This window comes from Sturnira hondurensis, unplaced genomic scaffold, assembly GCF_014824575.4.
Source record: "Sturnira hondurensis isolate 20B ecotype Veracruz unplaced genomic scaffold, ASM1482457v3 Scaffold0022136, whole genome shotgun sequence".
NCBI classification, from domain to species: Eukaryota; Metazoa; Chordata; class Mammalia; order Chiroptera; family Phyllostomidae; genus Sturnira; species Sturnira hondurensis.
Genome location: NW_028094767.1, coordinates 5890255 through 5913347, shown reverse-complemented (window position 1 = coordinate 5913347; position 23093 = coordinate 5890255). Strand labels below are relative to the sequence as shown.

At 36.2% G+C, this 23093-nt stretch overlaps 1 protein-coding gene across 1 annotated transcript in view; it reads left to right on the top strand.

Annotated features, from left to right (window-relative positions):
* The window catches only part of ADGRB3 (adhesion G protein-coupled receptor B3), a 732856-nt gene that overhangs the window by 656779 nt on the left and 52984 nt on the right, over positions 1-23093 (top strand). The window contains exons 20-22 of the mRNA XM_037034281.1: positions 17202-17352; positions 19971-20040; positions 22617-22683. Of these exons, the coding sequence (XP_036890176.1) occupies positions 17202-17352; positions 19971-20040; positions 22617-22683 (288 nt within the window). The remainder of the gene's footprint in view (positions 1-17201; positions 17353-19970; positions 20041-22616; positions 22684-23093) is intronic.

Genomic DNA, 23093 nt, shown 5'->3' with positions numbered 1-23093 from the left:
AAAAGAAGTAGAGCCAAAAGAATGGGGGTGTCACCACAGAAATGTCCCTCTCTCCTGCTGGTTCAGGAGAGAGTGGGTGATGGCCCTATCTCGGGTCATGCAAATAGAGAAGTCAGCAGATATACTATTATGAAATATAATCAAACAAAAATTGGTGATTGACTATCTGTGGGAAAATAACAAGGATGACATCGGGTTCTGGGTTGAGAATGATGGTGTTCGTTCACAAACAGGAACTGACTTGAGAGGAAGTGAGCGGAATTCATTTTTGGACATGCTGGGCTTGAAGTGTCTGGGGCTTGGATGGCTCAGATATAAGCAGATACAGTTCAAAGGCAAGCACAAATGGGACTCTCCTATCTCGGGTTAAAATTGGTACTTTGGAGTGGAAGCTGTCTGAGGTCTCCACAGATCACCACGGGGTTCGTAGCTGGCCCAGGGATGGCATTCAGCACAGTTCCCCTGTGGTAGTTGTTCAACAGCAGGCAGTGTCCCTCTGGTTTCTGGAAAAGTCCAGAGGACCCAATCAGCTGAGAAGCTGCCTTCCTCCTGCACATCCAGAGGGACACGATGACTCGTTCTGCCTTTTCTTTTCTTTTCCTTTTTTTACAGCTTTCATCATTAGCTATGCGATTCTGTTTTCACAGCAGTTTTTCTAAAGATGTATATCAGTTCTGATGGCATCCTAAATTAAAATTAAAATATGAATGCATAGCAGAGACTTCCATTTTTGTTACTCTGTCTAGAACATTAAGAACTGGCTAAATCTAGGTAAGTTACTAGAATAGGTTGAGCATTTGCTTAAATATTCATTATTATTAATTAATTGTTAGAACCCACCAAGAACTAAGCACTTTACATTTTATTCCATGTAATTTTTAGGTGACTCTATGTAGAAAATTTTCACTCTCCCCTGACAGATGAAAGAGTGGGCTGTGAGGAGTTGAATACTTTGTGTAAGGTCACACCATTGGTAGCTTCAGTTGCCAAGAGTCAGCCCATGACTAAGGGGCTGATTGTGAACCCTGGTTGCACCTTCGAATCACCTGAGGAGCCTTAGCAATTCTAATACTCAGGCTGCACCCTCAGCCAACTACATCAGAACCGTAGGGGTAACACTAACAGGCCTGTGTTTTCAGCGCTCCCCTGGTGACACCACCGTGCAGCCCAGGTTTCGAAATACTAGCCTTACCACCATTTCCACAACTTGCCACCATTTCCACACTTTGCCACCTCTGAATCCAAAGTTATTTTCATTCCACATTGAAACAGTCTTGTGACACCATGTAGACTGTCGATTACTTTTGGCAAACAATAAATAAATATCTTCCTGATAGAAAAGCATTATCTTCCTCTGCCTTCTAAGTCATCAAATGTTTTCGAAGCCTAAACACCACAGCAACAAGGTGAGCGAGTTTTGTTTGCTCTGCTTGTGAAAGTCGGAGGCAGGTCTAGGTATGTCACTCTTACCCTGTTGCTGAGTGACCCTTTATGGTCCTCGCTTACACCAGAGGGTATAAACCCACTGATGCAAGATTCCCTCTGCAGATACCGAACACACTGGTGATCAACGCGACGAGGCGAATGAGAGCTTGTAACGCCTTTGGAAGTCTTTAAACTAGTAGTAAAGCTTTCATTGAACTCTAGGTTTTCTTTAGCAAGTGACTTTAAGTGTATTTCATTTTGAATAAAGTTGTTATTTCTCATGCCTGCAATTAACAGTATAGAATGAAGCATCTGCTATGCATGGTGTACAAATGTCTGGATTCCCAAAGGACTCATTTAGAAGAATCAGATCTTCCTGTTATCCGTGACAAACTTTTCAAGGTTTTCAAATTATGAACATGTTTTCTGAAAGACATATCAGATTTTTGTCTCTATTGGCATCTTTTTAGCAGTTTTCTTTTCAATAGTGCCACTTTATTTTAATACACAATAAAAATCTAGTAAATCAGAAATATTTTTTGAAGTACTCATATATTTACAAATTGATTGTATTGATCATTAACTATTTTTGTATTATAAATGGTTTTACATTGGTAATTTCTTTTATTTATAAGGGTCACTTTTGTGTCAGATTTTGATTATGCAGAAAATAACCTTGAATTGTTTTTAAAAGTGGAGCATAGAGATGTTTCTGATGATAGCTTTGTGCCATAGATTGAAAGCAAGTATTGCAACTTCCATTTAATAGTAAACCAAGATATTTTAAGAAACAACTAAAGCCCATTCTATATCTTTCATTGATATTTTCTAATACATACAAGGCAGGGAAATGCACAGGCTAAATATTTGGCTCTATGAGAGACATTTGTCAGTTGTCTGCAAATGACATAGCTGTCGATGTAGCGCTTCATAGCAGCTGTGGACTAAGGCAGTTTGAATACAGTGGCATTAACAAGAAGCTTCTGATTGAATCACTAATATCATAAAACATTTCATTTAATCTTATGAAATGGTAAAACTTAAGGTCACAGTGCCCTCTGGTTTTATTGAGTTCTTTCATTTGGACTGAAGTGCTGTATCCTGATAACATCAAAGTACATTTGCACATGTGGAGTCTACGTAACAAAACTATACTTCTAAATGTTACTTTTTTGTTATAGTTGGCGATGATTTAGATAACAAGCATTCATCATGTAATAGCATTTCTGTTTGTTTATCATAATATCTGTTTACTAGCTACACATTGTTTTGTTTCAAAAAGTATTTGAGGTGGGTTAAAGAGTGTATGTAGTTAACCATATAAAAATTAATACCGACAAAACCAAGACATCTCACAGCATAAGAGGACACACCCTAGTTGAAAGAGCACAAGCTTCTTCATTTGCCACCTGTGTAACTTCACGCAGGTTATTTAAACCACCTCAGCTTTACTTTCAAAATATTGACCTTTCAGCATTGCTGCAAAATTGATGTTTAAGGCACAGTAAGGTGCTTGATAAGTTAGTTTTCTCATCATCTTTTAAAATGCACTCAAATATGTTTTATGTGGTAAAACAAACATAAAATTCCATTCATAAGTTCATTTAAGCTTATAATTAGTCTTCTGTTTTCAAGGGCTATCATTTTTAAGTACCTTTTATTTGTGGTTATGCATTACCTGTGTGCAAAGCCCTTTCTATCCATTATCTTATTTCACTCTCACAATAACTTGATTTAGCCTGTAAGAACTAGTGATTTCTGAATGATGTAAATAGACAGTTATGGTGTAGCTTTTAAAGACCATCTTTGAAATAACTATGGTGATGAACCAGAATTTCTTCCCAGAGTATCATTTGTATGTAAGCAGTTACAAATTAATCTCAGAATTATATGTGTGTTATGCATGTCTTATTCCATGTGAATAGCAAGATATATATATATGTATACATATATATTTCTAATTCATTTATTAGACAAGTCAGAGTTTGAATGGAGAAAATTATGTAAATAGTTCAAATAAGAATGGCTTCAGATGGAAAGGAATTATTTAGTTTGTCCAAAATTGTTGAGATGTTGCAAAACTGCAAATAATTTTGATTTCTCCATTATACTGCAGTTGAAGTCCACAGATATTGATACTGTTAGAGAGTTTCAAAATACTCTGCTAGTGTGTTTTATCTCAATATTCTGGTTATCCTATTTCTAGCAAAAGCAACCTTTTTTGCATTATGTATCCCATAGAGAATTTTTATAATATCTGTCATCAAAAGCATTTTCTCATTTGCTTTTTAAAATATCTATAAAACAGATATCTAAGATTTTTTTTTAATGCTAACATCATTTCCCTAATTTCTTTGAATATTGGGAATAACATAATCTTAGCATTTTAGTCTTAGAATTCTTGGAAATTGGCCAAGTGAAGAGAGTAAGCAATTATATTTCATACTTTAAGGAATAATATTTTTCAAGTTGGAATTAAAATATCATTAACATTTGAAATAAATTACAAAAACAGATACCTCTGATAAATATAATAATAGGAAACATAGATAAGCATCCTTAGATATGCAAAAAAAACTAGTATTTCTGAAAACCCATGAGATTATTACATACAATTGTGTAATTTGGAGAATATAAATGAAATGGATAATTTCCTGGGAAGACATAAATTGCTAAAATTAATTCAAAAAGAAGTGAATAGCCTGATTAAATCTTTAATTAGGGAACATTTTATAGTATAATTTTAAAACTAGGAAAGACTTTAAAGATCATACAATAAAAAAAATCTTATAATTTGTAAGTGAGAATGTTGCATTCCAAAGTTTTTATAGCAAACTAAAAAATATTAATTAGCTTTGGAAATTAAGAAGTCCATGGGTAATTCCTGAGGAAGGGCAATTCAGAGGAGATGCTAGATTGCAAAGAGAAACTGTGTGGTCAGGTATTAAACAAGTCGATGTATATAGCTGAACGCTTCAAGAAATTTGGCCACAATTGGAAAGAGAAACTTCTATTGAGAACCAGTAAGAATAACCCAATACGAAGAAAATGGATTGATTGGTTGATTGAAAACAGAGATTCCAACAGATTTGCAGGCTAAGAGATATATATGTAAGAATATAGACACTAACTAAACAAGGAGAATACAGAGTTGTGTAATATGAAATCCAGGACCATCACTATGCATTAAGTACTTTACATGTGTCATGCCATTCAATCTTTACAACAACCCTGTGAGGTAGGTATTATTGGGTTGGCCAAAAAGTACAGTTAGTTTTTTTCCCTAAAATAAGATACATGTTTCATTCTTATCAATAACTTTATTGATTTGGATATTTTGGGTATGTCAGTTGTCCCCTCTATTGACTTCTAGTGGGTAGAGATGACTAGACATTTTCCAGTGCATAAGACAGCCCCACAGCAAAGATTTGGCCAAAATGTCAATATACCAAGAAACTTCACAAACCACTTTTGACACGTTCAATCAGTCATGGCACCTTCTCCATACACTTCCAAAATCCTTTTTTTTTTTTGCATATCAGTTGTACTTTTACCTTTCTTGAAGTAATAAAGCATAACGTGTTGAAAATGTTGTGTATTTTCTTCCATCTTCAATATACACAAAAATTCACCAATTTTGATTTTTTTTAAATGCGTGCTATGACAACTGTCACAATACAGTTTAACAAAATTATTTCACAGGAAGTTAAAGACAATTGAGCACTACTAGAGCCATCATATAGAAAAAAAAACTAAATGAACTTTTTGGCCAACCTAATATTATTATCCTGATTTTTACAGTGAGGAAAGAGAGGCACAGAAATTTTAGGTAACAACCATCACATGAAGTAGTCACTTACTGTGTGAATTCACAGTGTGACCCCAGGGACCTGCCTCTTAGCTCTACTGCACCATCTCCTGGGAGGGGAAAGGCCTGCTTTGGAAAGGAAGACCAGGAAATAAGAAGGGGCACAGAAAATATGAAGGTATTCATAATGTGTATGGTCTGTATCTCAGCAATAATGTAGAAATTAAGGTTACCTGATATAAGAGAGTAAAGTAGAAAGCTGGGGCTTGAAAAGGGTAAAAACATTGTAAGTTTTAGTAATATTTTTACTATCTATGAGCAGAATAATATTGTGAAAAGGGCAGCATGAGGTAGTTTTAAAAGTGCACAAGCTCTGGGGTCAGAAACAGTGCTTTAATCCCAGCTTTTCACTCACGAACCAGGAGCCTTGGCCAGGTTCCTGAATATCTTCAACCCGTCATGTGCACACCACGCATGGTGATCATATGACTACATATTATTCTGTTTTATATTAGTAGGAAAACCCTTTCTCTTCCTTCTTTTTTGACTTTCTGGACTAATTTTATATTTAGTTTTCTCTGTGACTTAGAATTTTCTTGTCAAACTAAAAGCAAAACATTGATTAAGATTTGATGGGAGTTGCGTTGAATATATTTGTCAATTTGAGGAAGACTGAGGTTTATAGAATCTAATAGTCTCCCAATTTATGTACAGAATGTATTTTCCACTTAATCAGAGCTCATTTGTCATCCTTCAATTAAAAGTTGTCATTTTCTACATGAAACTCTTGCACATTTTTGTTAAATGCATTCAAAGTGTTTTATAGTTTTTATTGTTATCATTAATAGAACTTTTTTTCCTTCATCTTTTAATCTTTTCCTATTAATTTGGTTTTATAGGAGCAATTTTTTTCTTGGTTTCTAAAGAACTTAGGCTTTTTAAAAATTACTTTATTGTTTAATTACAGTTGTTTGCATTTACTCCCCACTCCTCCCCACATTAGCCTTTTCTTTTGTTACCCTTATTGTCTCTCTCCACATTTTCTTTTTCTTTGCTTGACTTCCTTTTTGCATGTTGGAAGATTTTTTTCAATTGTGATTATCCTTTGCTGTGTGTATTCCTATATAGAAGCAAAGTCCTGAAAAATGACTTGAAGCTCTACATGGGAAGATGGATTTACTGAAAGGGTAGATTTGACAGTGTGTTAATCAAGGATTAGCCAGAGTAAGAAGATCCCCGCCCCCACCACCCGCCCAAATTAGAGAAGAATTTTAATCTTTGATCTGCTAACATTCTGGGAGTAGAAGTGAGGACAGGGCCCTGTGGTTTAATACATAGACTTGAACATCAGCTCACTAATGAGACTGGTGCTTGAGTTTAGAACCCGAGCTATTCAATTATCCAGATTACAACTCCCTGTTACATTGCAAAGCCACACTGAGTTAAGGAAAAAATACAGTTTCAATTATTACATGTAGAGATCATTCAAACAACTTTTTTTTTTCTTGCCAGTCCCATGTAAATCTGTCCTCCTCCTCTTTCTGGCTCCTTTTCTTTCCAAGTATTAAATCCTTCAAAGGTCTGCAGAGTAATGAGTCTATTACAGTCAGCATTTTCATCATTGCCCCTCATACCCTATAAGCTTTTAAGCTGTATTTTTTCTGACACTATAAATAGTTACACCCTCTTCCTTCAACATCTTCCGACTTTGTCAACACTTCTGAGGTCACTGTTGTCCACTGCCTGTTTTCATCTTCTTGTGGCAGAATAACTTGGTCATTTTAACATAGTTTGGGACGGAGAAGAGAGAAATATGTTATAATACACTAGAAATTTTGTGTCACATTTTCTATTAGATATTTTGGTGTACAGAAAAATTACCTTTGTATATTAATCTATATACAGGGACCATAATTTCTGTAAGTCAATCATATATCCAGCCACTTTGTGGATTCTTCTGGATATTTCTAATAGTTTAAAAATTGATCCTCTTGGTTTTTCTAGTATGGATGTACTGCATGATGGCAGTATTATCTCTTCCTTTCCTTTTGCTTTTCTTGTATTGTTTGGTGAGGATCTCCTATACAATTTAGAATAGTAAAGGCAATGATGGACATACTTCCCTAATTCATGATTGATAGGGAAACTGAATATTTCACTATTAGATAAGATTTTTATCATGGATTTTGAAGAGATAAACTTTATTAAGTGAAGTGTTCTCTACTCATGAAATGCAATGAAGACTTTTGCATAAAAGTGTTCTTCTCTGTTCATGATTTGCAATGAATACTTGTAAAAATGATCATTGGATTTTAAATTTTATCAAATGTCTTTATGTGATCACATGATTTCTTCAATCTGTTAATATAGTAAATAATATGAAGGTCATTTCTAATGTTAAATCATTATTACTGGACACTTATTTAATAGTCAGATACTTCTAATCTTTTCCTGTGGCCTGGAAAAAGTTTATAAAATAAGAATTATACATTCTTTAAGTTTGAGTTTGCTTGTCAATTTTTCTGAAATTTTTATCACTTTTGAAGGATTTTTTAAATTAATTTTCAATATAAAGATTTTATTTTCAAAGAGGAGAAGGGAGGGGAAAAACAATGAAAGAAACATCAATGTGTGGTTGCCTCTCGAGTGTCCCCTACTAAGGACCTGGCCCTCAACCCAGGCATGTGCCCTGACTGGGAATCAAACTAGCGACCCTTTGGTTCACAGTCTGGCTCTTAATCCACTGAGCCACACCAGCCAGGGCTTAACTTTCAATTAATGTAAGATTAATTATTTAATCTATGGTGCCAGTTTCAATTATTTATACTTTTCTAGAAAAATGTCATTTTATATAGGTTTTCAATTTTAAGTATATGTAGAACCTGTTATTCTTTTATGCTGCCTTTATAGCCTTTTTTATTCCTAATGTTATTTATTTTGTCTTGTCCCCCACCTTTAAAATATTACAATTGCTAAAGGTTTAGTCTTTATGGGCCTTTTATTGTCCAGATTTTTCCAAGTTTATGAACAAAAAATAAACTATTCATGAACAAATAGCAAAACTAAGTAAGCAGAGTACAAAATTAATAAGATGTAGCTTTTAAAGGAAAGTAAAGGAATTAATAAACTACTTACTACAGAGAATCCAACCCTTCTTCCCCCACCCCACCAAAAAAAAAAAACAGTTTGATGATTATATAATCATATAATGCCATCTTGATTTTTCTTTAGAGGTGGCTGTCACTGATAAAAGCAGATTCTCTTTAGTTCCTACTGCCTTTTGTTTTTTGAGGCCTGGTATTTTTTCAGGCCTTTTTGGCTCAAGATGGAGGCAAGTTCTTAAATAAAATAATGGCTTCTTTCATTTGGGGATAAACTTCTTTTTTCACCCCAGTCCTGCTTTTTTAAATTTTATCTTTCATTTACCATTTATATTTATTATTTTATATTAGTGTCAGGTGGACAGCATAGTGGGCAGACAGTTATACACGTCACAAAGTGTTCCCCCTGATGTTTCCAGTACCCACCTGGCATCTGTTGGCCTTTTGAATCAGGTTGAGTCTTTTTAAAAATACATTTTATTGATTATGCTATTATAGTTGTCCTGATTTTTCTCCCTTTGCTCTCTTCCACCCAGTACCCCCATTCCCTCCAACAACGCCCCCCTTAGTTCATGTCCATGGGTCATGCATATAAGTTCTTTGGCTTCTCCATTTCCTATACTATTCTTAACCTCCCCCTGTCTATTTTGTATCTACCAATTATGCTTCTTAATTCCTGCACCTTTCCCTCCATTCCCCCACTTGCCACTCCCAGCTGATAACCCTCCAAATGATCTTCATATCTATGATTTGTTCCTGTTCTGCTTGTTTGTTTTTTTAAATATAGTTTATTGATTATACCATTACAGTTGTTCTATTCCCCCCTTCATTCCCCTCCACCTGCACACTCCCTCTCCCACCCTTCTCCCCCCTTAGTTTATAACCACGTGTCTCAACTTCTTTAGATTCTATATTTCCCCATTCTCGCCCTCCCCCCTATCTATTTTCTACCTACCATCTATGCTATTTTCTGTGACTTCTCCCCCCTTCTCCTCCTCCCACCCCCGTTTCTAACCCTCCATGTGTTCTTCATTTCTATGTTTCCGCTCCCGATCTAGCTGTCCTCTTGGTTTGCTTTTGTTTTAGGTGTGGTTGTTAATAACTGTGTGTTTGCTGTCCTTTCACTGTTCATATTTTTCATCTTCTTTTTCTTAGATAAGTCCCTTTAGCATTTCATATAATAAGGGCTTGGTGATGATGAACTCCTTGAACTTGACCTTATCTGAGAAGCACTTTATCTGTCCTTCCATTCTAAATGAAAGTTTTGCTGGATAAAGCAATCTTGGCTGTAGGTCTTTGGATTTCATGACTTGGAATACTTCTTTCCAGCCCCTTCTTGCCTGTAAGGTCTCTTTTGAGAAATCCGCTGACAGTCTGATGGGAACTCCTTTGTAGGTGACTGTCCCCTTATCTCTTGCTGCTTCTAGGATTCTCTCCTTCATTTTAATCTTGGCTAATATAATTGTGATGTGCCTTGGTGTGTTCCTTCTTGGGTCCAACTTCTTTGGGACTCTCTGAGCTTCCTGAATTTCCTGGAAGTCTATCTTCTTTGCCAGACTGAGGAAGTTCTCCTTTATTATTTGTTCAAATAAGTTTTCCACTCATGGCTGTTTCTTTTCCCCTTCTGGTACTCCTATAATTCGGACGTTGGAACGTTTAAAGATGTCCTGGAGGTTCCTAAGCCTCTCCTCATTTTTTTGAATTCTTGTTTCTTTATTCTTTTCTGGTTGGATGTTTTGTTCTTCCTTCTGGTCCACTCCCTTGATTTGAGTCCCATTTTCCTTTTCATCGCTATTGGTTTCCTGGACCTCTCCCTTCATTTCAATTAGTTTAGCCTTCATATGTTCCTCTAATTTGTGACTAAGTTCCTCTAATTTGTGACTGTACTCTACCAATTCTGTGAGCATCCTGATAAATAGTGTCTTAAATTGGGCTTCTGAGAGGCTGGCAATCTGTTGGTCGCTTAGAGTTATTGGCTCTGGGACTTTGAGTTCTTGCACCATCTTTTGGGCTGTTCGTGCCTGTTCTGTAGCAGGATTGGAGCCCTAGGTTTTCACCAGAGCAGGGCAACTCAGTCCTTGGGTTGTGACGTTGTATGTGGGGGCGGGGTCAAAGAGGGACAATGGCTTCCCTCTGCCGCCTGCTGCCACGACCCCCACCAGCACCGCAGCCACCACTGTCACCAGGGCCATGCGCCCCGCTCCACTGCACGCGAGTGTGCCACCGCTGTCAGCCCTCCACCACTGGGTTCGCCCCCTGGGGCCTGCGTGGTCCGTCTCACTGTGCGCGAATGTGCGACCTTGGTCAGTCTGCCCCGCACCCTGACTAGGTCCGGGCTGCCTGCGCTCCTAGGTCTGTCCTTCCCGACCCTGCTCCGCTGCTGGCTCTGCCTCTCTTACCGTCCCCGTTGAACAGTTCGTAGCTGTCGGACTTCCGTATAATTCGGTTTTCTGGTCTCTGGGTGTGTCTTAGTTCTCCAAAACTTTTGTTGTATACAAACTTGGTTGTGGGAGAAGGCACAGTGTTTCCATCTATGCCTCCATCTTGGCGGAAGTTCTCTTGTTTGTTTTAGATTTGGATATTGATAGTTGTGCATTTTTTGCCATTTTAATGCTCATAGTTTTGATCTTCTGCTTTTTCTTAAGTCTCTTCAACATTTCATGTAATAATGGCTTGGTGATGATGAACTAACTCCTTTAGCTTTGCCTTGTCTGGGAAGCACTTTATCTGCCCTTCCATTCTAAATGATAGCATTGCCAAATAGAGCAATCTAGGTTGTAGGTTCTTGCTTTTCATCACTTTGAATACGTCTTGCTAGTCCCTTCTTGCCTGCGAAGGTTTTTTTTGAGAAATCAGCTGACAGTATTATGGGCACTCCTTTGCAGGTAACTCTCTGCTTTCCCCTTGCTGCTTTTAAGATTCTCTCTTTATTTTTAACTTTGGGCATTTTAATTATGATGTGTCTTGGTGTGCTCCTCTTTGGGTCACTTGTTGGGGATTCTCTGTGCTTCCTAGACTTGCATTTCTAATTCCTTCACCAAATTAAGGGAATTTTCTTTCATTATTTTTTCAAAAAAGTTTTCAATTTCTTGCTCTTCCTCTTCTCCTTCTAGCACCCCTATAACTCAGATGTTGGCAAGTTTGGTAATGTCCCAGAGTCTCCTTATACTATCCTTGTTTTTTTTTTAATTCTTTTTTCTTCTTGCTGTTTTGGTCAAATCCTTTTCTTATGTTCCAAATTGTTGATTTAAATCCTGACTTCATTCCCTCCACTGTTGGTTCCCCCTGTAGGTTTTTCTTTTTTTCACTTAGTGTAACCTTCATTTCTTCCTGGGTCTTTTTTATGTTGTTCAGACTCAATGAGTTCTTTGAGCATCCTGGTCACTAGTGTTTTGAACTCTGCATGTGATAAGCTGGTTATCTCCATTTTGTTTAATTCTCTTTCTGTGATTTTGTTCTGTTCTTTCATTTGAGCCACACTTCTTTGTCTCCTTGATGTGGCAGCCTCCCTGTGTTTGCTTCTGTGTATTAGGTAGAGCTGCTTTGACTCCCTGTCTTAGTAGTATGGCCTGCTGTAGAAAAGGCACCTGTAAATTGTGTGTGGTAGAGCCTTGGATAATCACCAAGGCAGTGCAATCCACTGCACCATTTTGTGACTCTATGTGGAGGGGGAGGGCTCAGAGAGAGAACAATGCCACTGCCTTTTTTCTCGAGGCTTTCCCAGCACTTGCCCTGTTTTCAGTCACTGAACTTACTCTTTGTGTGCAACTGGTGCCCTTCTAGCTATTGCCCTGGTGCTGAATCCCACAGGGGGAGGGTCTGGGTATATTCAAAGTTCAAGCGGGCCCTTTATGCAGAGTCTCCTGAAAATCCAAAAGTTTCTCCCATCACCCCAACCCCCACTGGTTTTTACAGCCAGATGTTATAGGGATGTACCTTCCTGGTGATGGAACCCTGGACTCTGTGGTCTGGCCTGGGGCTGGGATCACTCCCCCAAGGTATCTCTCCCAGTTTTTATCCACCACAGGTGAATATGGGAATGCTCATCCCACCAGTCATTCCACCACTGCCACCCTCCCATGCCACACCACATCTACACACCTCACTACGTCCACGTGCCTCTCTTCCTGTCTCCACATCTCCGCCCCTCCTGCCCATCTGGATGAACGTGTCTTCTTTCAATCCTTGGGGTCAGACATTCATACAGCTCAATTTTCTGATGGTTCTGGGTGTTATCTGTTTTGAGGTCTAGTTGTAATTCTTCCTGTGGTTGTGTGAGGAGGCAAAATGTGTTCACCTATGCCTCCATCTTCACTGGAATTCTACATTCTAAATTAGGTTGGGCTTTATAGGTCAAATTTAGTGGTTTTTAAATTTGTTTTTATATTTATTATTAAATTTCTTCTCCTGATTTCTTTAAATAGCTTATTTATTTTCATTTTCTATTATTTTTAACATAAGGCTGTAACTATCCAGAGTACCCTAATAAAAAATGTTACAAGTTTTGATATGTGTAGTCCCTTATTTTTCAGCTCTTAATCATTTATAATTTAAATTTTAATTTATCTTCATTGATAATTTAAAAGTTTTTCCCCCCAAGGGGTGTGGAATTTTAATTTTGATAATTTCATTACATTGCAGTTTATTAAAACATCTTATATGTTGTACTTTCATGAATTCATTTTAATTTAATTTCTGTCCTAGACTAGTTAACTTCTGTAAATATTCCATTTGTATTTTAAAGAACTGTACATGCCACTTTTTATGAGTAATATTGCAAAGAAAGATTAATCACTTGTATTGATTATTATATTAATATCATTTTCCACTGTTTTTGTGCTTGCTGAGAGTTGTATGCTGTCTTTTATTCTAAACTTAGTTTGACAATTTATCCTTGTAGTTTTCTCAATTGCTATTTTATATGCTTTGGAAAATTGTTATTAGTTTCATGGGGATGTGTTACTTTGGAAGTTTCTCTATCGCCTGCTCCTTTTAACAGAATGAAAAGTCCTTCTTTGTCTCTTTTAATGTTTTTTTCAATATTAGCATCATGACATTTGATTTTTGCATATTACCATTTCCTTAATTTCCTTTTTTTATCTTTTCTGATTTTTCCCATGTCATTGGGTTTGTGGTATATATCTTGTATAGTACTGGATTTTGATTTTTTTATAAAAGTTCTTAACTGTTTACTAGTGAATTTAAAGCATTCTCATTTATTGTGATTTCTGTTATGTTTGGAATTACTTGCTGTCTTCCTCATTCTTTCTATTTATCATATTTACTAGCTTGCTGTTCCTTTGCCCACCTTTAACTAGACTGATAAAGTTTTCCTGAGTTTTATACTTCCTCTACTATTTTACAAATACATTATTTGTTTCTACCTTCTGTGGTCACTTTAACATTGTTAACATAAATGCTCAAACATTTTTTTTTCTCCCTAACATCTAGAGTTGTTCAATTTCTCTAAAATTTCTGAGGGGCAGGGGAAAGAGACTCGGCATTCTTTTCTTTTCCTTAGCTCACTTATAACTTTAATCTCTTTCAAATTTTAAACCTCATTAAAATTATTTTGGCATTTATGTCCAAGTGGTTATATTTTTGAAATGTGAATTTGTATATTTATATATTTTTAAAATAAATGTTTATCTGAACTTCATTTTCTTGCTGCCCATTACTATACTTTTACTTCTAGCTCATTCCCTCCTTACAAACTTCTTATTCATATTGCTCTATACTGCCTAGCAGTTCTTTCAGACAGAATCTTAAGATTGCAAACTTCAAAGTTTCTTTCAATTTTAAAACATTTTTATTTCTGCCTCTCACTTGAATAATAGTTTGCTGGGTGTAGAATTCTATCTTCAAAGTTATTTTCCCCTTAGAATATTTGAAGAGACTATTCTGTTTTGTATGCTGGGTTGCTCACACAGAGTCTGACATCTTATTTCTCTGTAAGTAATCTTTCTGTGACACAGACAGCTTTTAAGATTTTCCTTTTATTCTTGATGCTCACAATTTTTATTACAATATATCTAGAGGAGGCACTCGTATATGTGTATGTTTCATCTTTAATTTACCCTATAGCCAAGAGGATCTTTAAAGTTCTAAGAAAATTTCCCATAATACTTCTTTAAATACTGCCGTTCCTCCCCACGCCCCCCACCAATTGTCACTATTTTGTCTTTTTGGAAGTACTTTTAACCCAATGTGAGAACCTCTGTGTCACATATGTACCTAAAAATTCCTCCTTTCCATGTCTTAATCTGTGCTCCCAAATTGTCTGGCTTTGAGTTGTGGTATCCTTCAGAACTCATCTGCTTTCTAGTTTTCAGGCATTTCTCACAGTGTATAGTCTACCTCAGTTTATAATTCTTTTCTTTCCGGTTATTTTAGGAAATCTCTTCTATTGTCTCAGGATTTGGAGTTAGGCTAATAGGTGTTAACAGTGCTCAGTTCTCCAACTTAAATACCTTTTTGAGTTTTGGAATACTTGTTAACCACACTCATCAGCGAAGATGGGGATTTGGCAAAGCAGCTGGAGCAGAAGAATGGGCTGGTGAACCTGAGGTTCTCATGAGTCTTGTGTGTGGTTTGGAGATCTGTGAAGACCTGGCTGGGATGGGAGCCAAGAGCAGGGACATGGAGGCTAGGAAGCAGCTGTTAAGACTGGAGGTGATGGGAGTAGGGCCAGGGGTGACAAGAATTACATGGCTGACAAGATACGAAACCTGTTATAGAAAAGGAGAATCAGAGTTTGAGATTTGCAAGTGGGAAAATTCCCAGTGTTAAGGGATCCAAGGGATTGGTCTTTGTGAGCTGTTGTGGGAGAAGAGATCAGAGAATCCTGAGCCCCAAACATTGGAACAGCTACCCTTGTGGAGACTGATGTGTCAAATGCATAAAACAGCAGAGTTCATTGGAAAGTGCTATTTATAAAAGTTGTATTTTAAAAAGATAGCTTGGCAAATGGGACATATAAATAGACAAATCAGTGGGCATTTCTTTATGTAAAGTATCTGATTTTATACTGGTTCTTCACATGAGGATGAAGCAAAATGTAACTTTCTTTCTCAGGATCCTAGATTTTGCTACACTCTTCATGTAAGATGAGTTTCGTGATTTTAGACGCTTTTGGTCCACAGACATACATGCCTTAGGTTCAGGCGGCCTACCCCCATACTTGGAGCACTGTAAAGACATATGTGAGCATTTACCCGACTACAGTGAAATGCTATTGCCTATAGAAAATGGGTCTTTCTTATCTAGTCACTATACATTTTCTTACACATGCTGTGGCCCTGTTGTTGTCCAGAGAGCCATTAATTATGAAAATAAAAATCAGCAGCCCACAATTACACATATTTCAATCTGTATTAGAATTCATACGAGTGTCAGGATGTCCCAACCTACCAAACATAATGTATAGAGAGCAAATTAAAGTCTCTGTATTGAGACTGAGCATTTTATTACTTCTTATAAAATTTTGGTATATCCAGTACTTAGCATTAACCATTTTGGCATTTTTATACTGTTTTGTGTAACCCTATATTGATAGCTTAAAAATAGAGAAGGAATGGCTTTGCTAGCTCACACAGTTGAGATAAATTGGCAGAAGAAAATGACACGTGAGTTAGGAACTCTAACTAGTCTTCAGGGATTGAATGGCAGTGTTCTTTGAAATTCAAATTGGGATCTGGGACTGCAGATTAGGAATGAGCAAAGTAGTCAACCTGAAGCTATTTAAACCTTAATTTGGGCGGGGGATGGGGGATGTCTCTGTATCTCATGTACAGCAGGAATTTCAGTTGATTAAGGCTACTATGTAATACAGTATTCCTGAAACAAGAGTAAAGGTGTGAGGAAGAGGGTGCTAGAAGTCCATGACTTTATTGTACTGAAAAGTCTCCTCTTTGTCAGAATAAATTTGAGGACTAAGTAGATTTAAACACTACATGACATAAGAAATCGCATGCTGGAAAAATGGTAACACCTTTGTTAGTACCATTTAAAAGGATGATAATTATATTTATAATCATTTGAGCACTTTCTAAATACCTAGCACAGTGCTACTCAGCCTCTGTACATTATTCTTCACCATTAAAACAATCTGGTGAGATAAACATGGTAAATTCCTTTTTATAGGATTAAAAGAACTGGGGAAACTGAATAAACAAATAATAAGAATAATTTGGGCCTAAAGTTTTAAAAAGACATTATATGAAATCATGGCTGTGTACTGCCAGGAACTCGATTAGCTTTTCAAAATGATTTGATTAGGACACACATTGTAATGTAATAACACAGAGTAATGTATTAAATGCCCTAAAAGTCATGTTATTTTTGTGCTAGGCTATTAGCCAACCCATTTTATGCTTCGTTCTCATATCTCAAATATCACACTTGTATAAAGCAAAGTAATTTTTCCTTTTTAAATCCTGTTGGTCTGTTATCTTAACATTGACACAGATAAAACAACAAAGAATGACTGGTTATAAAGAAAGGATAAAGAGTGTAGCCAAAAGAATTATGCAAGATGTCTGTAACTTAAATTAAACCAAAGAAAGGACCATTGCCATAATTATATGTCAAGAAACATTCAAGTAAAGTGGTAATTTTAATTTCCCTTGAGTTTAAATTTACAGTCCGGCTTCTCCTCATTAAAAAAAATGAATACATGAATGGAATTAAGACTTTTTTATCACAGATATGGTATAAAGACTACCAGGTTTCTAATTTCTGTAAATAATTACTCTGTCACAGAGGGAGGTAGACATTTGAAACAAAAAGCAATGCATTGGAGATGAACCATTCACTGACGGACACGATCCCCCACCCATGATCAGTGTGAGTCTCTTTTGTTTCCGCAGAGCATCTGTACCACCACCACCGCATTTTTGCACTTTTTCTTCTTGGCTTCATTCTGTTGGGTGTTGACTGAGGCGTGGCAGTCATATATGGCTGTGACTGGAAAGATCAGGACACGGCTTATAAGGAAACGCTTTTTGTGCCTTGGATGGGGTAAGCATGTTAATATGCTCTTCTGTGCTCTGGTTCGGGTGACTGTGAATCCTTATATAATGAAGCAGTGGCGTGGAACTGTCCTAAGGCTACTTGGTGTTTAATTTGAGTGTGGAAGTGGAAATAGGCATTTGGAACTTTGAAAAAGTAAATATTAGATGACCTCATAGGTGTCCAGTTAACAATCAATAGCAAGTGGTCTAAGATGAGACCTGAGATACCGATAGGCAGAAAGTCAAATTGTTCTATGCTAATATGTTCCAAAAATACAAAATGTTTTAAAATGTTCAGGGTCCAAAATCATATACACTTGTCATGTACCTCCCATAAGAAAATTTTGAGGAATGCCTAAAAGTACTCAAAACAATTAAAGACTATAAAGCTAGCTATTCACATTACAGGAAAAAAGCCACTCAGATTGAATGAAACCTCGTGGATAGTCAGTTAGATCCTCAAAAGAAAAACAGAACTGTGGACAGACTGAGAATCAATTAATTCTTTGCCTGTCTTTACTTGGAAAATTTTCTCTTAAATTGCCTTACGAATTCATATGAAAGGTATGGACATCTCGAAAGTCTAAGGTTTAATTAGAATTAATTAGTTTAATTTAGGTAACTAGTTTTACAAAAAAAAAACCACAAGATTTTAACATGTTTGCCCTTGAGTTTCAAAAGACTTGCACTAAAAACACTGGGGAATTTTGGACCAAATATACAACAAACGCCCAGTGTATCAGAAGAGTGGAGTATGGGATGCCTGAGAGAGCCTGAAAGTTTTCAAATAATTAGATGTGTTATAAAATAATTCATGCTGGAAAAATAGGATAAAGAACAGTTAAAGATTATCCATCAGGTTTCACACAGGGTCTCTCATGTGTGAAAAATGTATCTGGGCCCTTTGCCCTAGTAAATAAACAAGAAAGCTGTTAAGAAATTACAGAATGTATTGTGCTTACACTTTAATAAAAATTTCTGTCTGGATTTCAAGTCAAGGACCTTCCAAACTTGGACTGGTGTTGAATTTTTTCATCAGTTAGTATCATAGACATGAGACATACAGGTTGCAGGGAAAGAAGACTCTCTCTGGAGTATACAGAGTGGCGATGTTTAGGACTGGCAACGGCTTTATTTAATACCATTACCAAAGGTCACGAGGAGAGTTCTCCAAGTTTACACCTAGTAGTAAACGACTCTAGGGAGCAAAAATGCTACACTGATGGACCTAGACTATCAGGAAGTCTGTGAATGGGCAGAATAGTAGTGTGTGAGTTTTATTATGGCAGAGTGCAACATAGTCAATTTAGAAAAAGAATTTAAAATTTAGATTGTATAGAATGAAGACTATTAATTCTTTGGCTATGACCCAGGAAAGAATTTTTTCTAATGAACTTGTTCTAGTCAATTAAAGTCAACTTATGACATGAAGGAAGAGGAGAAGAATGGGAAGAAGGTAAAGGAGATATTATATGACATATTGTATATAATTATACACAATTTATGATACATGACATGTGATGATTTAATTATGTGTGTGTATGTGTGTAGAGAGAGGGAGAAAGAGATCAGTATTTTTTAAAAATACGGTATGTTCCTCTGAGATGCTCTCCATAGTTCTTGTCATTAAACCTCATGAATGAGTATGATGTCACTTGAAACAAGTCACAGTAGAGGATAGCAGGACAGAGGGAAAATCATAAGGACAAAGAGGGTTGGTGGAGAGGATGCAAGAAGATGATTACATGATGGATTTTACAATTGAAAAAAGCAAACATAGTCTTTAGGAAAAGGTATGGCCAATGCTTTAAAAAAGAACTTAAACAACATAGATTACACTGAGCTCTTATCACCAAACACAGGGAGGTTCCATTAAACTTGAGTAAGGTATGATTCAAATAAACATAAACTAAAAGATGTTAATTAGAATTGGTACAGGTATGCAGGCAAGTGCCTTCCAGGGGGATTGAGCAATGCATGGTGTGAAACCTACATAGAGGTCCGTGAACAGAAATTGCCCTATATTTTCTGATCTTCATTCAGAAGAGTGAATTATTAAAGAAGAGTAATCAGGAAGCACAGAAATTAATTCACTAGGTCTCTTAATCCTATTCTCACACTCTTGTCATTATTATCTATAATATTATCATTATTATCTTACCTTGTTGTAGGTAAATCATAAGGAATTAAGTGATAAGATGAACTTTGGATGTGGATCAAAATTTGGCAAATGAATGTTCCATTTCTGTGATATTCCACCACACCAAGACATCAATTTTTTTGCCTTTCTGATTTTATAACTATAAATTTTCTTTATAGCACTGTAAACCCTGAGGGGAAAAATAATTTAAAAGATACACTAAATCTCTGTTATTAGTTTCCTTTAAAACCACGTCAAATGTGGTGGTAACCTAGCAACATCAGATAAGTGCACTGAGTTAACCCAGCTGTCATGCTCATATTTTTATACTTGAAAGAAATGTTGTAATGGAAAGATACTTTATGAAGTAATTCATCCAAGGTATTTCTCTAATTTAAGCATTTTGAGTTTATCCAACCTTTTTCTGAGCCAGTATGCACCGTGGTTATAGTGGAGTGTAAAGTGTGACAATGTGTTTCTTACAGGTTTACCAGCGTTAGTAGTGGCCACATCAGTAGGCTTCACCAGGACAAAAGGATATGGCACTGATCACTAGTAAGTCCATCCACAGTGATAAATATTTTATAGTCACTTCATTAGTCTTGGTTGGCACTGCTGATGGTTTGCATGTTGTTATTGAGTCATTAGCAATGGTAGGAATACCATTAATGAGGAACGATGTAAGGTAGTTTAAATGCACAAAGGTAGGAAATAAATGCTGCAACACTGTCTGGAATCCTTATTTCCATTTCCAATTTCTTCATGACACAAGTGTATGTGATTTTTAAAATATTTCAATATCTACTTACACATTCAATCTCAAAACACATTTTTTAGAACTAAGTAAATCTTGACACGTTTACCTTTTAGAATGATCCTGATCTGAGCTTTTAAAAATTTTAGTGAAGATAATACATGGTGGTATCAACCAAGTTTTGTCATGTCAGTTCAATTGTTGTTGTTACATTAGGGCAATACATATTGAAACTAATAGAACAGAGGAATGAATAGATTGCAGATTATGAATTGCGTGGGCTATGAAAGAAATTAGGAGAAAAACTATACCAGCCCATCCTAATCATAGCTATAATACAGATAAATTCTGTGTGAGAATTTATAAGTTTATATTTAATATTTTAAATGAAAAAATAATGCACCTGCATATTTTTACTTCAACTGGTTTTTTTCAAGTTAAAGCAATTGAGAAACAGGGGAAGAGACATACATCTTATTAGAAGAATAAAGTTATTTATTTTATTGTTGACACATCCCCATTTCCCCTTCTTGCTCCCTTTGCCATCCCATCTTCCCTCTGGCCATCACCACACTGTCGTCTGTGTCTGTGGTTGTGCATCTATGTTCTTTGGCCAATCCCTCCACCTTCTTTCATCCAGCACCCGACCCACCACCAACCACTGTCAGTCTGTTCTGTGTGTCCATGCCTCTGTTTCTATTCTGTGCATCAGTTTATTAGATTCTACTTATAAGTGAGATCATACGGTTGCCGTCTATCACTGGCTTATTTCACTTAACATCACCATCTCCAGAAAAGTAAGATTTAAAGTGAAGCGTTCTGCTTAGCTGTCTTCAGGTGGAGATAAGAATCGCTGCTTATTAGGCCCTGTGGTGGGTTCATTCAAGCTGAATGCTACAAGAGACATTACTTCAACTCTTCATCCAAAAGAAACTTCCAAAGACCTGAAGGAGTTTGTGTTATCAGGGCACTTTTGTAATGGAATCTGTAATGTCAAAAATAAGACAAAACAAAAAACCCTGCCCCATAGTGTAGGTTGACCAGTGCTCACTACAGTACTTCTCTTTGACAGTAGTATGACGGCTGTGCTGGGAACCCCGCACTGGAAAGGCCATATGGGTGGAGGGAAAGAATTAGGAATACAGATGATATGATTCCAACTTTAAGGGAGTATTTGATTAACCAAATATAGTACAAGTAATGTTATTAGTTTGAAGATTAATTACACAAAAATATAGTAGAGATTTAGTGGCAGTCTCAGAGAGAGCAAACTAAAGTGTTCTTTCAGAACAAGAATTTTTTCTGCAGGTATTTTATTTAAAAAGTTAATATTAACTTGTCAACCCCAAAGTGGGAAAGTAGAATTTTATCTGCTATATGGCAAGGAGCAGTAACTAAATGAAGACTTTGGATACTTACATAGACACACATTTGTATTATGAAAAATTGATACAGGTCTGTATGTATATACATATAAAATTCCCATATTAAAAATGCTGATTAAGGTATAATTTACATACAGTAACATCCTATTAGGCTAAGAATTCTAAGTTTTAACAAATGCTAGAGTTATATAACCACCACCACAACCAATGTAGAAGTATTATTGTTAGAACAGATATAGAACAGATATAGAACAAGCATTGTTAACTGTTAATTTTGAAGGCAGCATACCGATTCTGTGGATTGAAATTAATATTGAAAAGGGTCAAATTGGTGGGTGAAACGGTGGGAATAACCCTTTGCATGAGCAGTTAAATTGTAAATTCGTCCTTCATATTCCCTCATTCGACTCTCCTGGTTACTTTAGCAATCAAAAGCTTATCTTTAGTGAATTTCTTAGTAGTATGGGGGAAAAGTAAAACTAGAAGAAGAAAAAAAGCATGCAAACTAAATTATCCATTTGCTGCAATGATGGCTTTTAAATAAATTTCCCCGAATATCTCAATGACCTCAAGGAAGATTGAATAAATGGCATGTCTAACACTCTAAAAACACACTGTTCTTGCTTAAAAGTATATTTGAAAAATCTATAATGGATACAAGCAGCATCTACAAAACTTAACAGTCACCTTTGTACTGAAAGTCAATATAAAAATCTTACTGCAAAAGTAATTTATCTAAAATGTTTTAACTACCTGGAAGGCTGTATAATGAAAAGTTTCTTTCTCATGCAAGGTATTCTTATATATAGTATTTCTCTCTCGAACTCTTAATTTTAGCTTCTTCCACATCTTCTATACACTTTTTTATATTACTAATCCTTGAAATGTGCCAAACCCCAAGGCTAAGTGCATGACTCAAGTTCTTTGAAACCCACTTTTGTGGTTCAACACATAGCTAATTTTTGTTAGTTTTTGTCTGATTTCGTTTTCAGCTGCTGGCTGTCTCTGGAGGGAGGACTACTGTACGCCTTCGTTGGACCTGCCGCCGCGGTTGTTCTGGTAAACGTGGAAATCAACGTTGTTTGCTTTAAAGCAACTTATTTTGTTTTCTTAGCAAAGAAAAGACTACTTTGTTTCGATTAGAGTAACAGTGTTGTATTTGTTGTATAGAAATTTTAAAATTCTATGAATTACTACTTAATTTTGAATATCAACTGCCCTTCAGCTCTTTATTACTCTGAAATATTCTTAGGTTGAAGACTGAAGAAAATTAAATGGGAGAGTGTGGGATTTCTCTTACAGTAATTTCACACTGGTGAAGAAGTTTTAAGAAATTCTGTAATGTATAGAATTTCATCATCTATGATCATGTCACCTTTATGCTATTCTGTATGATCTACATAGGTAATGGGTAATAAGAGGCCCACATAGTGGTCTCTTAACCTTGATGAATGCTGCTGCTACCAAGT